This window comes from Rhopalosiphum maidis, chromosome 1 (genome assembly GCF_003676215.2).
Source record: "Rhopalosiphum maidis isolate BTI-1 chromosome 1, ASM367621v3, whole genome shotgun sequence".
Lineage (NCBI taxonomy): Eukaryota > Metazoa > Arthropoda > Insecta > Hemiptera > Aphididae > Rhopalosiphum > Rhopalosiphum maidis.
The window spans coordinates 70,625,571-70,649,265 of record NC_040877.1 but is presented as its reverse complement, the minus strand read 5'-3'; the positions used below and the strand labels follow the sequence as shown (position 1 = coordinate 70,649,265).

Here is a 23,695-nt window from a genome sequence, read left to right as displayed (position 1 = left end):
CGTCCAGAATATCACAGCAGGTGAATACAATAACGTACTTGTGAAGGGAACGGACGGACAAAATAAAAGAAAAAAACAATGCGTTTGGGATTCTCTCACGAACGTGAGAGGGTTTGTTTATTATGTTCCACCTCCGGTTGTAGAGGGAAAAAGTGACCTTGACATTGTTCAGCATCCCTGTTATTCATGAAACACATGGGAATCATTGGTATAGTTGGTTTTTTTACTACTATTCACTCACCGAGGGTGGTCTCTACGGGTCTTCACCCACCTCAACTAATATAGTAACCTCTCTTAGTAATATTGTTGCATCGCCGCTATAAACAACTGCATTATATTTCCACGTGGTATCCAGAAACCGGATGAAATGTTATGGACACGAATTTTAGGAACTGAAAATATTATGTTATCGTAGTCACTTATGTCGCGGTAGTCACTATACCATAGTATATATACTTTAATAATCACCGTAAATTCGTAACATATCTTGAACAAATCGTATCCGATTTACACTAACATCAATAAAATATTGTATAATATAAAATTGTAAATAATATGATAAGAGGTTTGTTATTCTAAGGTCGCATTTCCGCGAATGCCGTGGTGCGCAAAGTGGCAACGATGAAATCGAACACTGCGCGATTAACTAAAAACCAAAACGCATACGTGCGTAGGTCGTGGGAAGCGGTCGCGAGTTGTAGCCACCGCAATCATTTCGACACGACACCTTGGGAACAACAATAATATCAACAAAAATGCATTTTGTAGTTACAATAAAACATCATAACAGTACTCCGAGGGGGGAGGGGGTAATAAACAATTAAGGGCTTGTTGACGTTGAAACAACAATTTCAACGAAACTTTGTGTTATTACTTTATTAGTTATTATAGTTATGGTGCGATAGTTTAACGCGGACACGACACTATACAATATACAAAATACACACATCTGAATATCTGATGTTGGGGTTGTTATAGCGGAGTAAGCAGCAGTTGTTGATACTTGACGATATCGTTTACACCGGTGTCGGATGTTCGCGTAGGTATTCGATATTATTGTGTACTTTTTTTCCTGCTCCTTATTCACCGTTGCTCCACTGCGTCGGCGCGCGCACGTCGCCGCACAACGAGCGGTTTGGTTTTTATCTCGCGTGACGTATTCCTAATCCCCGCCGCCCGCCGACCGATGTGCCACAGCCGACGACCGTAACAACACGCAGAGCTGCCGTGTCCTCGCCGCCTTCCCCGCTCGCCCGCACGGCCGACAACACCCGTCCGCCGAGGGCATCGCCGACGACGTCTGACCCGGTTGACGGACAAGCGGAAGAGTAGGGTCGGCGGCACTGGACTGGCGGGTCGGCATGCGCGGTGTGTTTTTCGTAATGGCGAGCGCGTGCGCGTGCGCGGGTTTTCGGATCAATGATAAAAATAAAATACAACGATTACGACGGCGACCGCGGGCGCATGCGCGTACTGGAGGGTCGCTCTCACGTACGAGTTCTGGTATATACGTCACGCGCGCGTCGAACTCCAGAGAAGCCGGTTGTTCATTGGCCGCGCCGCGGAAACCCCGCTCTCCCCACATCGACGCTAACAAAAGGTTGGCAGCGCTGCGACAACACACGCACACGATCGTTGTGCCCGCGCGCGCACCGACACCGACACTGCCTCCGCCTCCACCATCATCATAATCATCGTCGCCCCCACCCCGTCGTTACCGTCCTTTGACCGGTCTCACCCCGCTCAGCCCCTCGCCGTGATCGCAGCGACGTCACTCCACTACGACTACGGCTGTTCATCGCGCTCGCTGTGTGGCGCGGTTACGTTCAGTTTCCGTGTGTACGTGCCCGTGTACGCGTTCTTGATGATCGCTCTGTGTGTTTTCGCGCGTACGGATTATCATTATTATTAGTTTTGTGTTCGATTTGGTTTTGTTTTTTCGTGTTTTTTTTTCTTTTACAAATACATTTGGTCATATGGATTTTGATCGTATGACGTTAAATCAAAAAATATTATTCAACAACGACACGACGACAACGCCGAGTGTTCTGTACTGGTAAATAATAGCTGTCGGCTATTACTGACACCACGCGTACTCGTCCTCCCAACAAATCCGTAACCATGCAGATGGGTAAGCGACAACACTGTTACCTGTGCGACTTGCCTCGCATGCCGTGGGCAATGTTGCACGATTTCACTGAACCAGTGTGCCGTGGATGCGTCAACTACGAGGGTGCCGACCGCATTGAGCTGGTAATTGAGACAGCCAGGCAAATGAAACGGGCCCATGGGTTCCAGGAATCGGCCCGGTCCACGTCCGTGGGTGGCGGGTCCAACGCCGTCAACGCACATCACCCGAAAAATTCACATCGACACGAAAACGGCACCCTAGAAGTGGTCGGATTGCCGCCGCAAGCCCACCAGTTGGCCGCGCGACAGACGCAACAACCTCCACCGCCCCCGCCACCAGCCGCGGCCACGTCGCACTATGCGGCCCTGCACCATCAGCGATCCACGCTCATGGAATATCCCGGTAGGCCGGGTGGCGGTCACGTCGACCACGAGGTGGCCATGAGCCGGACGTCGGTGCGTTTGTCTCAAAGCCAGCAGCAGCAACAACAGCAGCAACAGCAACAGCAGCAACAACAGCAGCAACACATGGCGCATCACATTCCGAGTCGGGCTCAAGCCGGTGGACAGGGCCTGAAACGCGGGCTAAGTACGCAAGCCGATGACGACGATCACCACTCGGAAAGCAATAAGCGCATGATGGAAGAGCAGCAGCAGCAGCGACCGCCGCTGCAGAGGGGCGAATCGCTGCCGGCCGTCAGTCTCGCAGTGCCGTTCGTCGAGCGGTCGTTCAAAACCGAACCCAAACACCCGATCAGGACCACATCGTTTGACACGTCCACGTTCAAAACGTCCAGTAAGTGTCCTCGCTTTTTTTAACCTAAATAATAAACCTTCCGGCAGTAGGTAGCGTGGTGATTGCATTTGCTTTCCGTTCGATGACGACGACGACGACGTCGTTGTGTATCGATGACCACGGTGGTTCGCGTTCCGACAACAAATATTATATTATTTATACCTTTACGAAAAAAATGTATATCGCATTTCTTAGCTACGTAGTAGATTTATATTGGGCATAACAGTACAACACAACTATCATTGAAGAATTATTATTCATTATCGCATACACTCTTCTGTGACGTAGTAATTTTTTGTAAAGCTGGCGTGTGGTTATATATAGCGTTGAGCGGTCGGGTGCAATGTTGTGTGGACGCGGGGGCGTGAGCGTATCGAGATCGTCGATAATATTATACTCGCTAACGGCCAACAAAAACATGTTGGCTGACGAATGGGCCGTGACGTCATGGGATCCGGTTCCCCGACCTGGTTCAACCGGCAGGCCACTATAAAAATAATAATACATTTGAGACGTGATTAAACCGGGCGGTCGGTCTGTCAGATTCGCCTCCTTTTGTGGAACTACGACCTTGGTAGTGGGCCCTAAAAATATACCAAGAGATTACGGAATTCGACTTATTTTTACGCGTTTTTGGAGGATGAGCGAGCGCGGTCGGTCGATCGCTTATAGATTTGGCAACGTTACTCGTATACGACGAGTCTCGTGACGTAACGCGTACACATGCACACGCACGCAATACGTTTCATTGCGCTTGCGCGCGTTTTCTACGACAATCGCTCATCGGATGATCCGATCGTCCTGCTCCTCTCCCCGTCGTAATGGTGATTGATTGTTGTTTGGGTGCCGGGTGGGTTGTTTTGGCGACGGGTGCCGATCGGTGGTGCATTTTCGTGCGTTTTGACTAGAGTGCGAATATTACGCTCCGCGTGCATTCTTGCGCGGATTACCGTTTGGGGGGGGGGGGTGGTAACCGTCGTCGTCGTTGTCGTCAACAATGACCTATTAAAAACGAAATAACACGTGGTTAAAAAACTCAAAATCTAAATGCGTTTTCACTGGATAGTGTGGAAAAATAAAAAATGTATATCATAATAATAACAATAATATCTTATTCGCACAACCACAGACGACTCTGCGTCTTGCGTTTTCTCTTTCGTTCTTCTTACTAACTCTTTGTTTCTCTAATAACTTCTTTGCACTGTGTGTTTGGGCAACATCTTACTACACGTTCTTATCTTTCGGACAATTAGGCCAGTTTTTTTTTTGTTTTTTTTTTTTTGTTTTTTTTGTTTTTTTTTTTTTGTTTACTTATCGTCCCTTGTGTGCGCCAGGTGGATATGCATCGGCCGCCGTGGCACAACAGTGCATGACCAACGGCAACGGACCGGTGGCTGGATCGCCGCTGGCCGCCGGCCGGACGACCGGGTCACCAACGGACGGACCGCCGTCCATGCAAACGATCGGTGCCGGCGGTGGCGGGCAGCCCGGTGCGCAGAACCAGCAGAACGGGCCCAGCAACCCGATGGCGGCGCTGATGAGCGTCGCCGATAACCTGCCGCCCGGTTCTCCGCAGAGCGCCCGTGGCAGCCCCCCCGGCTCCGCCGGTCCCACCGCCCAGGCACCCGGTGGTCCCAGGTCCGCATCCCGAGGATCTCAACACTCGCCAAACTCCACCGGTATGTATTTTTACACGCCAAATCCATCCATCCATTCCATCCATACACCCATTGCAGTATAGTTGTTTGTGACGAAAGTTCGACGGCACACCGCACACGCATTTATTGCACTCAGAATTTCTAGACTTTTGGTTATCTCGGCACTCGCCACCTCCAACCGCCGCTGCAAAACGCGCCGAAAAACGTTTCGCTGTTTTCTTTTTACGTGTGAGATTTATTAATTTATTTAACAGTACTTTTTTAATAACAACGAGTACTATATTTTATTTTATCTCGTCGGTCTGTAATTTTTTTGTTCAAATATTTTGTTTTTGTGCTGATAAAACACGCGTTCCGTTAAGTGGGCTAACATAGGGGCGACCGGGTCAGATAAGGTGCCGCGTGTACATCTCTCTTTCATGTGCACTTTAAATGCTCGTCTTATCGATGTGTGCATGTGACAGTTTATTAGATTACTTGTATTTGATCGATAGCTTTCCGTCGAATTTATTATCACGCGTGCATAGTTCAAGTACTTACACAGTCGGTTGAAAATAGTACTATAATATTATTATCTTATCGCTAGCCATTCGACGCAGCCGGCACAACATTGCTTGGAAATTCTTTCAATCAAATTAAAAATTGTTCGACTACGTAGTAACGGTACGGCGGTGAAATGTTTAAATTGTTCGTTTCGTTACGATTCGTATCTATTCGCGTATGTAATAATTAAAACAGCGCGAAAAAACAATGAAAATAGCTCGTTTACAAAAATTCCTACGACATTACATGTTTTATTTTTGCGCACGTGCATTTTTAATCAATGGTCATAAATGATGATTACACAACGGAATAAACTTATTCCGTTATGCGGGTTCACTGCATAATAACTTCAAAAATAACTTGTAAATTGGTCGAAAATCATTATCTCAGCGTTATGGAATAAAAAAACAGAACGTTGAAAAGTGTGCGTGATGACTTATTTTTTCAACGTCCGTAACCTGTATAAGATTACAAAAAAGGCACCGATAATCATAATAATATTTTACTATTTTAATATTATATACTAACAGAATTTCGAATTATCTCCCTTAAAACCGTCCCTGGGAAATGTAAACCACATGCCAACTTCTGCTCGCTACAACTACGTTATAATAGTAAAGAGATTTGTTGATTTTTAAAAGAAAACTGTGTTTATGTTTTTTAAAAACAAAATTTCAAATGTGTCCCATTCCCGTGATGAGAATATTGAATATTTTAGATTTTGTTTCATCATATGTTGTGAACCTTGTATTAAAACCGATATACTGTGGAAATAGAAACCGCATGCCGCGCTATACCTACATACTATAGGACATTAGGAAAAAAATAAGGTCTCGGTGAAAAAAATCTGGAAAGAGTTTGTCGTAGGTATAATCAATGATTTAATTTCTTGTATAGATAATAAAAAGTTTACTTGAATAATTATCAGTTATCACATTACAATATTGTATTTCAGTCATAAGTACCAATTACATTAAAAAAAATATTTAGTAATTCAAATTTATGAATTCGTGATATATAAAACATTTTACTATAAAAATGTATATTATTTTTAAACATATAACATCTGTAAAATTTCAAAAATTAAAAAATGCATTTATATGAAATCCGCTCCTCTAAGACATTTCCAGATATTTTCCTTGAGATCTCTTTCCTCTACCTCCGTACATTATTTTTTGTTGCTTGAAGTAGATTTGTTGATTTGCCGTCCTTTTTTTTTCTTTAACAAGTCGCGTTTTGTAGGCGGTTCGTCCAGCGGACGTAGATCATCTGGAAGTCGTCATGTCAGCTCCACAACTGTAACGTCGAGCGAAGCCAACGGCGGCGGCGCCCCCGGCGCGGGTGTGCCAGGCGTCAACGGTCCTAGTGTCAACGGCCCCGGTGGCGTCGGCGGTCCAGCCGCGAACGGCACTGGTGGAGGCAGTGCGCTAAATGCGTCTGTTCCGGTCGGTGGCGGTCCTGACGGCGTTGCGCCCGGCACCCCTATGGATGCCGCCGCGCCGACGTTACCGCAAGTGCCGCCTTCCGTGCCGCTGACGAATGCGTCGGCGGCGGCGGCTGCGGCAGCGGCAGCCGCCAACACGGCCACGCTTAAGTGTACGTTGTGCCAAGAACGTTTGGAAGACACACACTTTGTCCAGTGTCCGTCCGTTCCCCATCACAAGTTCTGTTTCCCGTGCTCGAGAGATAGCATCAAGCGACAGGGGGCTGGCTCAGAGGTAAACCCACGACTTCGAATGTTTAGTATTTGCGTTTTTCGTTTTGGTTTTAAAAATTGTGTTTTATTTTTTTGCAGGTGTATTGTCCGAGTGGCGAGAAATGCCCGCTGGCAAATTCAAATGTGCCCTGGGCTTTCATGCAAGGCGAGATAGCCACGATACTGGGTGAAGAATTCAAAGTGAAAAAAGAACGAGACTCATAAATCATATTATTATTATTATTTTTATTTTTATTTTCATTATGTCATATTATATACTGTAAATGTGTTTCACATAAACATATGTTATATGAAACTTCACCACCTACGGATCCTATCAGATTATCAGACTTTATAGGCCTGGAAGGATCGAGGCCTCGAGTGTAAAATATGCATTTATTTATTAAGCCCACTGTATATTATATTATGTATAAAATAATTTTATTACGTTACGTGAAAATGCCAATAGTTATTACTGCGGTATTGTACGTCCCTGTAGGGGCAGTCCTTTATTTTTACTTTTTAGGCGAAATTTAGAATAATTTTAGCCTTGTTATGTTCTTGTTTCCCTGCCGTTTTCCTTCGAAATCTCGTCGTCGGCTCATTCGTCGGCGACGGGACATGAAAAGGAGACGAAAGAAAGCAATCTTTGGCGTCAAGACTGAGTCAAGTCGTGTTTTTATTTTATATTTTTTAAGTAAAACAATTTTTAAGAAAAACGGTCCTAAGACTGTGCTAGTCAAGCAAGTATATGTATAATATATATAAATCTTAAGTGCACAAAATGTATATTATTGTTTTGTAGCTTTAAATTATGTACCCTGTAATTAATATTTAGGCCGGTAGCGTTGAAACTACGTTTGACATTAATGTTTTCGAACGGAGATCATTTGTAAAGGAACTCACAATCTCGCTTGTTTGCATCTCGTGCGTGTACATATTTTGTCAAAAATATTATCGTACTAGATTTTGTGGTTTCTCTCCCACCCGCCGCCTCTTCCCTAATGTGTTTTAATAAAAAAAAAATGATAATAATAAAAAATACAAATTGGTAATCATTGGACACGTTTAATATTTTACTATCAGTACTTTAAGTTTGTACATACCTAATATTGTATAGAACAATGTTGATTTTTTATTTATTTTTGTGGCTTTTTTCTAAAACGCTTATCATCGCGTGTTCGATATCTGAACATGTAAAATCCACAGTACGTAATCATAATAAAAAAATTAGGTTCCTGCGCCTTATAGTTGCAGGTTATAGCAGCGAACTCCGCATGTGCGACAGTCGTTGTTATTCTCGGTCGAAGTCTTTAATAAAAAAACTCGCCCACGTGGTGGCCGATTGGATTGCGTCCAATAGTTTTGTCCACGTTAAATATTTCGGACGTTTCGTATACGCGTAAGACTGCTGTACCCATTCTTGTGAATTTTCTACTTGACATCATTCTATTACTGCTATAATGTTTTTTCACGATCGAATATTGCGTAATCATCGACACGACTTTACGCGTTACAAGGTTCTCGATAAATCAATGCCCTGGCGATATTGTTGTCTCTCGATGGTTATCTTCTCGGGTAATGAGAATGGCGCAATGCCGTTTCCTCCCCGATCGCATCCGGCCAGCTCGTCGGCCTCTACGCGCGACATCGCGTAATAGTCTATGAATGAAAAATGAAACGTTAATATTTACGAGCGTTCGTGTGATACTACACGGTGGGCGGTCGGTGTTTGTTGCGTTTGCGTGCATAAAAACTGACGGCGCGTGTAGTGAGTGTTCGTCACTTCCGTCCACACGCGAGACTTGCAAGTGACGTCATCCCGGCTAAACTTTGCGGTGCTTCTCGGCAAGACCTGCTTCTGTGTATATAACAACAATATCTAATTTAATATTGTGTATTCGCATAGGTCTAAACCGACGTAGGGTACATGCAAGAAAGGCATTTTAGTCTCGTCCGAGGAGGGGTTGGTACGTATATAGTATTGATCGGCAGCGCCGGCGGCATCGCGATAATATGTACATTGTGTAAGCGGACTATAAGGGTCGAATCCGCTGCCGAGCTGTTGCTGTTTTTATACGTACACGACATTAAAACCAACGCTCTCGTTTCCCGGACACCCTAGTCGTGTGTCGATCAATAGCGATGGTCGGTGGCGGATGTATCGTAGGCAAATAATATAATATACATAGCTGTAGTATAAATGTCATGTGGTGTCCCGGACGGGTTAGGTTTTTACACGATATCCAGTTTTACACTGCTCGCAGACCGCAGTATAGTGTACTAATATAAATATATATTTATATTCACCGGTAGAAAAATGGTATTTAAATAAAACTATTTGGACGGGGCTTGATTGAACTATGGTTTTTAATTGCCTTTAGAAAAACGGTTTTTACAAAAAAAATATTTATATATTAGTTATAACTTATAAGTGTTATAATTTGATTAATAATGTTTACGATTAAATAAATACGAGGGTTCTTGCACGTATTAATAATGTTATGTACATTGTTTAACAATAATAATAATATTATAACGATAACAACGGTCAACGGTACTTCGATTGTTCGATTACCTAATTGCCGACTGTGAATTGTGATACGGTATCGGCATTATCAGCAGATAAGCTAAATTAAGACAACGATGCTCTATATAATTATTTTTATATATCTATTTCAATTGCATATTCGATCAGCACTCATTTAATTGGTAAATTGCATACTGCAGACATCAAACATCCAACTGTAACACAATCAAGTATTAACACGGAACATTGAAGTCCTAATCTTAATGTATGGCTCATTATATGATTTGGCATAGCCACTCTACGCAGTCTACGCATGTACTTTCATGAAAATATTAAATTATTTTTAATACATTATGTACTATGTAGGTATATTATTTCAGGGCTTAAACTATAATGAGCATTCCCCCCTTTGCCAGGGTCAGGGATCCTGTATTTCTTGTACGACGTTAACGTTGAGGATGTTTATTTACTTTTAACCGCACGTAATATCATACCGATATAAGAAATTGTCGCTACATGAACATTATCGATTATTGTAAATTGTCATCATGTACTATGTGCACACCTTACACTTTCTGCAAGTTGTGTCGCAACACTGCACACGTGTACATTCAGTCTGCACACTATGTATATACAACTATACAAGTGACAAGCCAGGCCACGACGGTGGCTTTTTCCCGCGCGATCCTTTCTGTATAATTTATGACGTTACCGTCGGGGATCGGATGGTTGTTTCTCGACCGCGGTAGACATACAGCCGGCGTAAAGCGATATCAATATTTAAATTTGAAATATTTATAGGTTATTTTATTATTTACGATGAGCAATGACCTTTATCCGTACCTTAGATCATATTATTATACAACCTACCTAGCTTTTTTAATAGGTATTTTATGATTTTTTTTTTTTGCTCCTATATTCCATAACTGAATATTACTTACGCAAATACTTTTAGAATATAACATTCGTCGAAGAAAACACGATGACAGATAAATTTAAATTGCTGACGCCAAACACCTACCTACTAACCCATACGTACGTATAATTGTGTAATGCGCGTATGTGTGAATGTGTATACATATTATTATGATTGATATTATACGAACATGAATTTTGTACGTGGCACATTTCGATGATGTGTAGTTTTTATTTAATTTTTTTTCGTTGACCTCGTTTTTGAATATTTAAACTATTATTGCATTGCGGTATGTTCATATTATTATTGTTTGTTACGTGTTAAATACATGAGTTGATTTTAACGTAGAGGTTGTCGTCGCTATGATGAAATATTTCGGTTTCATGTTGTTAGATTTTGTTTTCGTTTTCTTCGACAACATATTTTCATACATATTACTTAGAATAAAGACGTTCTCGATAAAATTTTTTCGTTTTGATTACATAAAAGTTGATTGTCTCCGTTTTAACTTCCAGTATTCTAATCTTGAGAAGAATATTTTGTTCTGGTAAACATCACATTATCTTATACTCATAGGCACGTATATCATAACTACGATTATAGTTAATCTTATCTTATCTATAATCGTGGACATAAAACTAATGAAGTCATAGCTATAACAAATTTTACTCGTGTCGATCGTAAAAATATGATATTGTATTATAATTATATTTGGCTTTAATATTTAGTATATACCTACAATCTAAATAGTACATACTATTACTTTTTGAATAATGTTAAAGTATACACTATAATATAAGACGTATTCATAAGATTTGCATATCTGATACCTATATCCATATAACCAATTCTCAATATTATCATGGAACTTATCTAATGTATAGATAAATTTTATATTTATGTGAGAAATTTGAAAACGATTGAACTATACGTTTTAATATGCTGTAGTGCGCAAATATATCATTTATGTGTATAACAACTGAATTTGTTAATCTTAATTTTTTTTATGACGACAACGTGAGGGTTAATGTCGAAATTCGTTAGATTTGCTCTCACTAAAATCAGTCAGTCCACTCAGTCAATATAATTAGTACTCAAAAAAGTGTGGGAAGAGGAAATCCATTATTATTTTTTAATATTTAGAGAATATCAACACTCATTATTTTCATATTGGTACATTATTTTTGAAACAATATTTGATACTTGTTTGTTATCGCCCCGCCATATAGTCGTATAAAATGTATCATAACATTTTAACCCCCCTCATAAATAAAATAAAAACAATATAATAAATAAATAAGTTATGTATTATTATAATTATAAATTCAAAAAATATGTATAAATGCATACTGACCACAGGTAATACTGACTATAGGTAGGTTTAGGTATAATATACTTTTATGTTATCATTAAAATTAGTTTTATCGTATTAAATGTAATTTTTCGTATTGGTTTGAACGAAGTAGGTAATAAAATATCGAAAGCCAGCAACGTACTAATATATTATAATATAAAATATAGTTTTCTCATTTCCTAAAATATAGATCATCTATTACGAGTATTGTAGGAACAATAACAGCACAGGAATACAACTATATGGTGGGGTGATAATTATCAAGTACCTAATTTTTTGTTTTATCCTAAGTACATTAATTTGGTAAATTTTCAAATTCAATTTGATTAATTATACAATTTAATATTATTATGATAGGTACTGCATAAAGTTGTACCTTCTCTTTTGTTATTAGGCAAAATATTAATTGCATGCTGAATAGGACCTATTACCTACTATATATCAATAAAACATAATATAGGAGTATTCGAAGTATCTAATAAATAATAATGTATAATAAAATCATAATACCCCCTTCCTCGTACACCTGTCTACAATTAAATTGAACCGAATCTGACCATGACAACAGCAAACAGTAAACTATAGGTATACAAATATATTAAAAAAAAAATGAATATAGATGCATTTCAATCATTTCAATAATTAAATTTATTTTTAATGTGAATTAATTAATAATTAATTAATTCTCGTGTATTATAAATTATTAGTTTGAGAATTGACGGCTGAGGGGTGAGGGTCTGCGTCAAAGTAGGTTGAATTAAATTGTTTCAAGGCACTCTAATTTGTTTTAAGTTTAAGAGTCTATCTTCTTTTATTTTTCCAGTTCGAACACTGGTACAGTAGGTAAAATGGTAATCCATCATTTAAAAACTAAATACTATGAGCTACATCCATTGGAGTATAAGTTGTTCTAAATATCATGAGAATTCATATACTAGGTAACGTCTGCAGGCATGTAAATAGGTGCTTATTTGTTTTTTGAGGGTGATCGCTCTTATCGACATTAAATTACGTGCCTGAAGTACGTGTAACCCATACATTATACTATATTAATTTTAAAGTAAATAAACCATAACGTAGAAAAGCGAGAGTAGTTCGTAAATTTCTATATAGATTATAGTATGACGGTATTGTATACGAAATAGTCATAGCGTCTTGCAGGCGGTATTGCGTGTTTCGGCATTTTATCGATTTTACGTCACGGCCCACAGGGAAATTACGGTCATTATAAACCGTTGGGCAGACCATATACCTATATACAGTATAGTTTTTGCTTACTATATAAATTAGTATAAAATCGTAAATGGTCAGGACAGTGTACGGAAATCAATAACAATTAAACAATAATTCACGACTGATATATAGTGGACAATTTGTGCAACAAGGCTCAATAGTATTACAACATTTGTTTGGCGTGTTGTTATGTAGTAGCCTTTCTTTTGGAGATTTTCGGCGCGAAACGATTGTATACACCGATATACACTATACTATATAATGGTATGCTTATTGTTTTATTTTTCCGTAGTAATCATTGAGATTATATAGTATATATTATATCATATGCTCTTTAGGTGCTTGTGTACAAACTATTCTTCAAATGCGGTACATTTTTTATACCTATTATATATATATATATTGCATTATTGTAAGTGTACCTACTACCTTCATAGTACACTATAGTTTATTGTGACACAAAAAAAAGTGTGTGTGTATACGAATAAACGATTTTATATCGTCAAAATCTAATCGTATTGCATCTGTGTAAATAGGTATTTTATGATATAAATCGATAACAGGTAGTTTTCGTTCAATCTGTTAAGTCCTATAAGCTATAATACTTATATATGTATAAAGTATAACGTATTATATTATAATGCTTAATAATATACAATAGTTGCCCTAGAAAACGATAAACAAGTCGCAAGTTTGAGTAGACTAAATAGTTTAGATGTAAACTCTCGAATCCGGAAGCTTAGTTATATGAAAAAACTAAAAAAGATAGGTACATTCGCGGTAAACGCGTTTATTTAACGCGCATGCGTAAAATTCAAACGCGTGCGAACGTCCACCAACCCCTTCTATAATGTGAAAAGATACTGGCCGCTGTTTCCTGGACTGCACCACTGCGATAACTAAGAGTATCGGGAAAAAAATTGTATATTATTATTATTATCTCCAATAGTTTTATAGCCTTGACGTCACGCGAAAACTCCCGTTGCAGTTTTCTGCGGCAACGGGTTTAAATACTTTTTTAACGACAGCGGTGTATGTATACCTACTCCGAGTACAATCACCGGTCCTGGCCGTATTTTTATATTAAACCCAAACCCAACCGCCATTGGAGAAAATGTTTTCAAATTTGGAAAAAGTCTTGACACTTTTATCAATTATCAATACTAACTATAGATTTCAATTTATTCGACTCGTGTACTGTCTAACACGTAAATATAAAGTAAATAAACAATAAATGATAAGTAAATATTTATTTGAATGTTGTTTATTAATTTCATAAGTTTTATAAAAACAAATTAAATCTTCTGAGGGGAAAGCTTGAAAATATTCTCGGTGGATTTAAATACCCTCCTCCCAAGTCCCCCTTCTAATCTTCCAATATTCATATTATACCAATTACCCACATGTTTTATATCATCTATATTGTACATTTGTACATATAAACATTATAAACACATTGCTATATTAGTTAAATACATTCATATTTCATAACGTGCACATTCACTCGTTGATTATTATATGCCAGCGGTTGTTATGCGCGTGCGTCGCACTGACGCGCGGCGCGGATGAGACGAAACCGTCGTCTGGCTGTTTGTAGAGTTACGTCACTGCCACATTTTTGGCTTCCAGCCCCGAGATTCCGTTTATAAACTTGTGTGTGTATATGTTTATATATATTTATGTACGCACTGCAAGTTTTTCGGTTTCTCCTTCCCCCTAGAAATTCTTGGCGCAACCGGGACCCTTTGGACGGAAATAGACGCATATTTAATTATAGAGAGATAGACGGAAAGTCAACCTCGGTCTGGTTTAATATTGTAAGTGCTTTACACCACTATATATATGTGATTCCGTTCGTGTCGAAAACGTACCACCCCGTCTACGTATCGGCGCAACAAAAAAAACAATATAATATACGTGTATTACCCATAGACATATAGCCCAAGTCTAAGTGGTAAGCACTGATGATATTTAAAAAGACATTTCCTTGTGAAATCAAACGACGGTGGATAAAAAAAAAATAGTATTATTCCTCATTGAAAATAATGTACTCGTATTAGCCATGTGTTTTTTTAAAGTGACAAATAAAATTGTTACATTAATAATAATAAAATATAAATTGTTATTTTATAAATGAATTTTTTTTTTTTTTTGAAGGCTCAATGATTTTTGTACTTCAATTTTTAATATTACATAATACTAACTCTCCCAATAGTCATTGATAATAGGTGTACGAACCTTATATGTTTATCATGCACGATGAGACTGATGACGCGTAGTTATAATTGCGATAAACAAACAAAAAACACGTGTGTATGATATACGTGTTCGACACGTCATGTCAAATATGTGAAACTACACCTCTCGATTCTATAGCTGTATTAATATACAGTGTTTATTGGTATCTTTAAAGTCTAAAAAAACAATAAACTTGAATTAACGTGCGTGCATGCATGTGTGTGTTTATTTAGCTATAGGTATAAGTGTATGTTCGCGCGGTTTGTTTCCTTATACTTTACTACCTACGGTATAAATTATATAGTATCGATTGGGCGCCAAATACACGTTTGTTCGCCCTCCAAAAGTTAGTGATAATTAACAAGTGGGAATACGCTGAGCTCTTGTTTCGCAGCGACACAGGCGCTTCGCGGTCGCCCATGAAGTCTCGCAAGATCAATACGACGCGAGGGTCTGTGTTAGCGAATGGGAAAAGGCCGTCATCCTGGGCGAACTATATATATATACATAAATATGTATATAATGATATATCTTCGGCCGTCGTAATGGCTTTTATCGATTTATAAACATTGTGTTGTACTACGCATCGATATAATAAATTAGCTTCGGCATCTAGATTTAATATATTCTTGGTATAATATTTATTTACATCATACATCTCGTGACCAATTGCTTAAACACATGACTAGATGAAACAAAAAATTGCATGATATACAGCATGTTCTAGCATTTTAATATTTACATAAATAGGACTCTTGATTCATAAATTATTTCGTTAATACTTAGACAAAAAACAAATAAATTTTTTACCCTAACAAATTATAATTTTCATTTTTTAAACTTCAAATTATAAGATATTTCTGAAATAATGAATCCATATAATTTTGTGTAAGTAAAAATTCGATATGGCACCCCTTAAATAAAATTGGTACCTAAATTATTGACTTTTTATTGGTTATTTATTGATGTACTAAAATTGCATACTCAATGCGCCTTGTTATAAAATCCATTAGTTTAAAAACATCATTTTTATATCTTATGTAAAATATAAAAGATTTGAATTTAAACTGACAGGGGTGTCCATACACAAGGTTGTTTTGACGAAACATTGAGTTTATTGAAAATACAGTTTATAATAAATATATTATCAATATGCCTTACAGTGGGTGACATGGATGATTTATTAGGAGGGTGACGTCACTGTTATTTATTATAACATATTTCGTATGAAAAATAAAAACGCGGGAGTTGTATTTCATATTACATTATATTGATCGACTGAACGTAAGGAGAAGGCCTTTTGGTTAGAGGTCAAGCTCCCGGACGTTGCATTGCGAGTTCATTGGTCTCGAGTTCTCGAGTGTATATGTGTGAGTGTGTTTTGTGTGAAGCTCCGAAATGCGTAAATAATCTTAAAATGTATACGTCAAACGACCTTCGCGGGACGGCCGCGAGAATAATATAATATATAATGGTTTCTATTGTTTAACACGGTTTTACAGTTACACTCACACATATGCTATAGGTACGCACACAGCGCATTGTAGTATTTTGCATCGCATTATTGTCATTTAACTCACGGAAACTAGTTATGATAATAACTTATATAGTAGGTTTTTTTACATAGTGAATTATTTCCACGTGGTTGATGTCTTCACTCGACGCTCGTCCATTGATAATATAATAATATTCCATCAACACCGCGCACGCGTACATAATTTATGTATAATAGTATTTTTGCGAACTGGGTGCGTGCGTCCTGATCTACTAAAGTTTTTTACTCGATTAACCTAAACGAACGTATTTATTTTGTCAAAAAATATTATTAAAACAATTGCGTTTTGGCGTCTGGTGTGAAGCGTATGTTATAATACGTATGACATATATTATAACAACTACGTTACTCCGTACTCGCGTGCACCAAACATCATATCGGCTAGTTTTAAAATACACAGTCATTTAAAAAATCTTCTATACTAGTCCGTTACAATACTTATATATTATATATATTTAAAAGCTATTCTCATATATGATATATGATATATTATTACATATTATTTTATTACTATTTATTTGAATTTTAAAGTTTCTCTGAGAATAATATCATCTGAACTTGTTATTAATTATATAGTATAATTTGTTAAAGACATGAACAAAATATATAGAGTTATACATCGTACACAAATATTACTACAATTAGTAATTTAACTATTTGCAGATGTCTAATTTATTTTACATTATTAATTATTAAAGTGTACAAAATAATGTGAATTTATTAATTGTAAAATCAAAAGGATAAAAAAAAACAAAAATGTATAATTCAATTAAATAAAGTTGTGCGGGCGTCCATCACGTTTAAGTTAGCGTATTGAGCGCAAGTTAATGGCTAGTTTATAAAATCATGCACTGCTAGCAGAATTTAAGTGGCTGAAAAAATTGTTTGTTAAATGTTTGATGTATACTCAGTAATTATGGGTAAATTGAAATCATAGTGAAAAGTCGCTCTTGCGAATAAACTATAGGTTTGAGAATTTTATATTATCCTCAAAATGTTTGATTGAAAAACTTGAATTTTATTTATGAGTCTTAGACTCTTAGCCCAATTACCTCAACACATTTATTATTACTTGATAATATTTTTGAGTTCGCCAAAATATTATGTAATATTTAACCAATTTTTAATTTTGCTGAAGGTAGCACTTAATTTGTAAATTATGTATCGTATTAATGTATTTATAACTTTACAAGTATTATTTATACATTTACATTATTATTGTACATGTATTGTCGACATAATTTATTATTGCCATAAACTATTTTGTTTTGATTTTGTATAATTTATTTCATTTTTTCAGCGACACAGTACGCCAAAACATAAATTTACCATGTGAAATATCCGAAGTTACTACAGTGTCTGACCACAACACATTTTCAAAACTGAAGGTATACCACTTATTTCTAATTAGTACCTACTATAAAAATTTTAATTAAACCGTGCTAGAATTGGGGGGTCACAGGAACGGGGCTCTTCTACTATTTTCTTTTTTGTTGCGTACCCCAACTATGTTATTTCACTGGAATGGGAAGACGGCACAAACTTATATCCAAAATAATTTTTATTAAAATATGGATTTTAATTTACGTCAATTATATAACGAATTTTATAACTTTTAATATCAACAACAATAATTATTATTATTTTGTTATCTATTTAAGATATCGAATAATCGAATAAATGATGTATGTTGATTATTATTATTTTTAATAAGTAAGGTTAGTGAGGGGGTGTGGGGACTGCGCTCCACGTGTTTGTGTTAAGTAATTGTGCACTTGGAACACAGTTTTTGAATCGTTAAATTGAGCTCCTCTACTTAATTTTTCTCAATTCGAGCACTTAATTTAAACGTAAAACATTTATACATAATCGATAATACAGACTATTTCGTTTTGTAAAATAATAAAAAACACTATTCGCTCATTTTTAGGGATCTCAAATTGGTACGAATAATGTAGTCAGTATGAATAAAGAAATGGTCAAGAACGACTTTGTGAATGCGTCTACGTTGATTTATAAAGCAAAAAAGAAGGCCAGAGAAACTGATTTGTATTTAAAAAAGCTACATGAAAAAGTATTGCCAAGATGTCAGTCTGCAGATATCACAAGTGACATAGTTAAAAGGTTGATTTTTAATTGTATACAACTTTATAAGTATATTATACATATGCTCATTAAGGTACATTAACATTAAGTTGTAAATTCGGATTTGGTATACATATCAATTTATTGAATACACAAGTAAGAGCGGTATGCCGAACGCAAGCCAACGGCATTTGTACCCATTCAAAGTAGCGCCGTTGTCAGGATTTTATTCGGGGGGGGGGGGGCTGATAAATTTATGTATAAAATACAATTTAAGATTTTTGTTGGTCATGGACCATTAAAAATTAAAATAATTTTTAAATTTTCATAATATTTCGAATGGGCGCAGCCCCCTCAGCTTCCCTCTGGCTACGCCTCTGATGGTTCAAAACGATTCGAACCGGTGCTGATAAGATTAAACTTAATTTTGAATGAGTCAAACTTCGTTTTCTTTAAACTGTTCAAAATTAAACTAAAACCCATTTTTACTCGAACTTTTATTGAACTAAAAATTTTGAACTTTAAATTTATTTATTCATTTTAATATTAATTAGAAATATAATACCCTAACTGACCTAATTTATACGGAAAATATGGGAACTAAAAAGAAAACAGTATTTTAGGATGCGTTTATTTATATTTTGCAAGATATTAATTATATATCTAGATAAAATAGTATCGATAAAAAACTTGATTTTTATTTTATTATGCATAAATTAAATAAGTGACTTATGTCATATAATAAATTTAATATTAACTTCAATAACATTTATTTTTAAAAATATGATTAATTGAAGAAAAAACCCGTGCATATAAGTAATTATAGAACTTATAATTTTAATTAAATTTATGAATAAATAATAGTGTAATTACTGATAATACCTACTATAGTATATAATTTTTATAGTTACGGATTTTAGTAATTTTATTATAAATTGGAAATTGAAATTCATTATAATCAATAAACTATTAATTTTTAATCGTGTATAGAGACATATATGCAGATATTCCATCAAAAATGACACGGAAACTTCAACCTGATTTTAAAGAAAAATTGGTATGGTTAAAAATTTAGTTGATCTATTTTTGTTCATATTTTTTTTTTGATTATTAATTTGACTAAAATTTATTTCATTATATATTTTAGGGTAAAAATATCCATACAAATAATGAAAATCCAAAAATAATTTCGAAATCTAAGTCTTTAACTCAAGAAAAACGTGTTCATTTTTACAATTCTCCGGGAAATTTAGGTAATACGAACAATCATCATCAAAATCTTCACAATTCTTCTGAATCAACTGAATTGTTACTAAAAAATGTTTGCCAAAACAATGTTAGTATAACGAACGTGCATTTTGAGGATAATATTTCCGATGGAAAAAATACTAATGATTGTAAAGTAAACAAATTGACGGTGCAGCGAATTCCTTGTGTTAATTTAAAACCTGATCTAGTCACTCAAAAATTAGCTAACATTCAAATAAAACCAGATAATAAAAATCTATTACGGTAATACAATATTAATAATATTATTCTTAATACATTGACGGGCAGTGATAATTATTAAAATTATAAAAAGCATGTATTTTTTATAGTTCTGCTATAGGTATAAGTAGTGCTATTATTGTAGTAAGTTGTAATTTTACGTGTAATCTATTTCTATGTATATTTATTTTTTTTTCTACGGCTTCGGGAAAATACCAAGTTTCCTTAATCTTAATTATTCATTAATTAAATAGAGACATATTATTAAATAACGATTAAAAAACAACATTTGTTTATAATGAAATTATTTTAAGTAACTTATATCAGATGTCATGATTTATTTTTAAAGTTCCTTGCAATGTCATTTTGTGCAGTTTTAGGACTGTCAAACTATCTCATGTATAGTACCATTGAAAATTTAACTATACTGGAGCAGTAGTCGCCAGTAGTGTCCATTTCGATGGGTTTTTTGAGTACTATTATATCAATATTATTTAAAAGTATCCCAAAGCATCACCTATCAATAATATTGCTATGCCAATATAGTTACTTATTCTTGAATGTCCGTCAATGCGTTCATTTAAATTAAAATATTTTATTAATTCATTTTTTTTTTCAAATATTATATTTAGTAATTATAAACCAAATGTGGCCTATCAAGAATTCGCTTTTGGATTAGAATCGGAAACTTGCAAATGCCATTCAGTAGTTCAACCAAAAATATCTAATGACAAAATAGTTGCTCGTCATGAAATACGCAAAATTATTTGTGGAATGTTAGATAATACGTCTAATTATCCTTTAAGCGATCGATTAATTAGTCAATTACAGAAAATAATAATCACTATGGAAGAAACAAAACCCTTGGAGTTTAACGGTTCAAGTGAAGTAGATGATCTTATTGAAGAACACAGTATGGTTGGTTTTAGTGAAGAAGTCATAAAAAAAAGAATATTGGATATAGCCGATAATTTAGTAGAGAATGTCAGTGATGATAACATTGGTAACTAATAAAAATGTTAAAAAATGTAATACTTTTTTTTTTGTAATATCAAATAAAAAATAATTTTGTAGATTTTTCATTTGACCAAATGTCTGTAGAAATTGAAAATAGTTCTCGTCAAGTGTTAAAACGACTAACTAAAATTAAAAACACCATTGTGGCTTTGAATCCATTGGTAGAATTTCCAAATTTGTCCGCAGATAATAAACTTGATGATACGGCAACATATGTTGACGAAAATCTTACAAATTATCATCCTAACAATATTTTAATCTCAAAAGGTAAAATGTTGATATAACAATGTTACGAACTAATATTAAAATAGGTACTTTATAAATAACTTTTTTCAATTTTTTTATTTTTATAGATCATCATGATATACCAGCAACAGAATCAACTGAATGTGTCAGTATAAAAGATTTTTTGTGTCATGGTTATAATTTCTCAAGTTTGAAATTGTAAGAATCTTATTTAATATGGAATGAAATCTATGTCATTGTCATTATACCCATTTATTTAATTATGTATTTAGGTTCTATATTACATATAATAATATTTTATTTTAGGTTTAAAAATTCATCAATTTTAAAGGAATATGGTTCTCAAATCACATTATGCTCCAACGACAACATAAATCAAAATCAAAATATATTTAAGACTCAAAATAATTTGAACAATCAAAACAATATATCTCTATTAAAAGTAAAAAATGTGTACCAATATGTGTGTATGTGTGTGTGTGTAGTATTAAACTATTTTAATTATTAAATCAAACAATATTTTAGTAAAGACTAAAACTTAAAAGTTTCCATAGGTTTTCTTAATTTAGTAAATACAGTGTAGTAGACTAGTAGTTAATTACCAAATACTAAGATTAGCACCATAGGCTATATAGGTCTATAACAGAATGCTTATGAATATTTTTTTAATAACTTATTTATTATAGTTAACATATTTTATAAATTTTGAAATATTTCTTAATATTTACATGACATCGAGAATTGTATTGCCAAAATTCATACCAATAAATAGTTACAATAGCAGAAAAAATCTTATTTGAATTAAAAATTATAAATATATATATAAAAAAGATCTATAATTTATTATAACTATTTAAATTAAACATCAAATCACTGATGATCTGGACATTAATGACCTAATATGAATGATGAATCTAATATTTGATTCTTTAAAAAAAGGGGGTTTAAATATTAAGAAATATTCCTATTCATGTATTTTTACATAATTGTATGTATTGTAAAATTTCCCTAATCTTAAAGTGACACTTGGTCTTTTTTATAATATCCGCAACAGAATTCATACCAGAACTCAATCCAACTCTTGAAACATCACAAAATTTGTAATTATTAGTATTAAAATATTGTAAAGAAATGAAAACAATTTACTATAGATTTATAGTTGCATAGGCATATAACAACTAAAAAGCTAATGTTAATATTTGATAATAAAAGTTTACTTTAAAATGTTGTTTTAGATCTAATACATTTGCAGGATCCGCACAGAATGCATATTATGCAAAATGTGTTTTTACATTGAGCTCTAACTTGTTCTAATTGTCTTTCTCTTTCATCAACTGTTTCCTAAACTGATTCTTTTAACTAGCTCAGAAAAAAATATACCATGAATCCAACTCAATGATAATAAATCAAAGTTATACTATTATTTAAAGTATTCTTAATTATATGGTTTAAAAATGAATATAAAAATATTTATTGTAGTTATGTTTATTTGAATTAAATCAGTGTATCTTAAAGTTGTTAACTATATTTTTAGAAGCATCAACTAAAATTCAAAAATAAAATTCAAAACCAAAGTACATTACTTGAACATTCTGTATCATCTCAACCTCAATCAAGCCATTCAAGTATAATATTAAATCATCAACTGAAACCATCTGATAATGAAAATCAAAATAATTACGTAAACAATTCTATTTAATATTTTTTTAATTAATAATTTACCAAAGTAATAAAGTATCGAGTCTAATCATAGGCGCAATTAGAGTAAACAATTTGGGGGGCTTCAGCCTCTCCCATATATTTTTCAATCACTGCCTCTCAGGGATAATATTTTGTTTATTGATAATGATAAACAACTGTGGCGCACTTTAATAATTATAGTCTAGACTCTAGACGTAATAGACGTATCTAAGACCGTGATTATAATATTGTTACTAAAAATAAATTACAAAAATGTATTTTATTCATTTTTTCAGTAGTAATCACATTTTTTTTTTATTTATCAATATAATAATATAAAGTTAATTGCGCCTATGAGTCTAATACTAATAGATGTATTAAAATATGAAAAAATTTAAATAGAAAGATAATGATTATACAACTACAACTTATGCATATGATTTGGAAGCTGAAAATAGTTCGAAGATAAATTCAGATATAAATAGAGTTAATAAAACCAATGATGACTTGATATTAACTAGTAAGTTTTT

The 23,695-nt window shown here is 34.8% G+C and overlaps 2 protein-coding genes across 6 annotated transcripts in view; both read left to right on the top strand.

Annotated features, from left to right (window-relative positions):
* The window catches only part of LOC113550225 (putative uncharacterized protein DDB_G0286901), a 79,166-nt gene that overhangs the window by 53,802 nt on the left and 1,669 nt on the right, over positions 1-23,695 (top strand). For 2 of the 4 annotated variants that reach the window (XM_026951935.1, XM_026951934.1), the window contains exons 4-13: positions 17,950-18,037; positions 18,580-18,773; positions 19,725-19,791; positions 19,882-20,246; positions 20,855-21,225; positions 21,297-21,506; positions 21,593-21,683; positions 21,792-21,927; positions 23,020-23,166; positions 23,568-23,685. In XM_026951935.1, coding sequence (XP_026807736.1) covers positions 17,950-18,037; positions 18,580-18,773; positions 19,725-19,791; positions 19,882-20,246; positions 20,855-21,225; positions 21,297-21,506; positions 21,593-21,683; positions 21,792-21,927; positions 23,020-23,166; positions 23,568-23,685 — 1,787 coding nt within the window. Of the gene's footprint in view, positions 1-13,043; positions 13,121-16,518; positions 16,620-17,949; positions 18,038-18,579; positions 18,774-19,724; positions 19,792-19,881; positions 20,247-20,854; positions 21,226-21,296; positions 21,507-21,592; positions 21,684-21,791; positions 21,928-23,019; positions 23,167-23,567; positions 23,686-23,695 lie in introns of those variants that run through there. The other 2 variants (XM_026951937.1, XM_026951936.1) reach the window with 2 other exon arrangements.
* LOC113550226 (interferon regulatory factor 2-binding protein-like B) lies at positions 1,510-7,886 on the top strand. 2 transcript variants are annotated; one of them, XM_026951938.1, is made up of 4 exons: positions 1,510-2,926; positions 4,261-4,605; positions 6,370-6,845; positions 6,923-7,886. In XM_026951938.1, exons 1-4 carry the CDS (start codon positions 2,122-2,124, stop codon positions 7,046-7,048), a joined length of 1,752 nt encoding a protein of 583 aa, XP_026807739.1. In that variant the 5' UTR covers positions 1,510-2,121; the 3' UTR covers positions 7,049-7,886. The 2 variants fall into 2 exon arrangements, with proteins under 2 accessions (XP_026807739.1, XP_026807740.1); XM_026951939.1 differs by lacking the exon at positions 4,261-4,605 and having other exon boundaries at positions 1,518-2,926.

Coding starts and splice junctions, on each gene's coding strand:
- LOC113550226 (XM_026951938.1), top strand. CDS start 2,122: ATGCAGATGGGTAAGCGACAACACTGTTACCTGTGCGACTTGCCTCGC. Junction 4,606..6,369: donor ACACTCGCCAAACTCCACCG/GTATGTATTTTT, acceptor CGCGTTTTGTAG/GCGGTTCGTCCAGCGGACGT. Junction 6,846..6,922: donor GACAGGGGGCTGGCTCAGAG/GTAAACCCACGA, acceptor ATTTTTTTGCAG/GTGTATTGTCCGAGTGGCGA.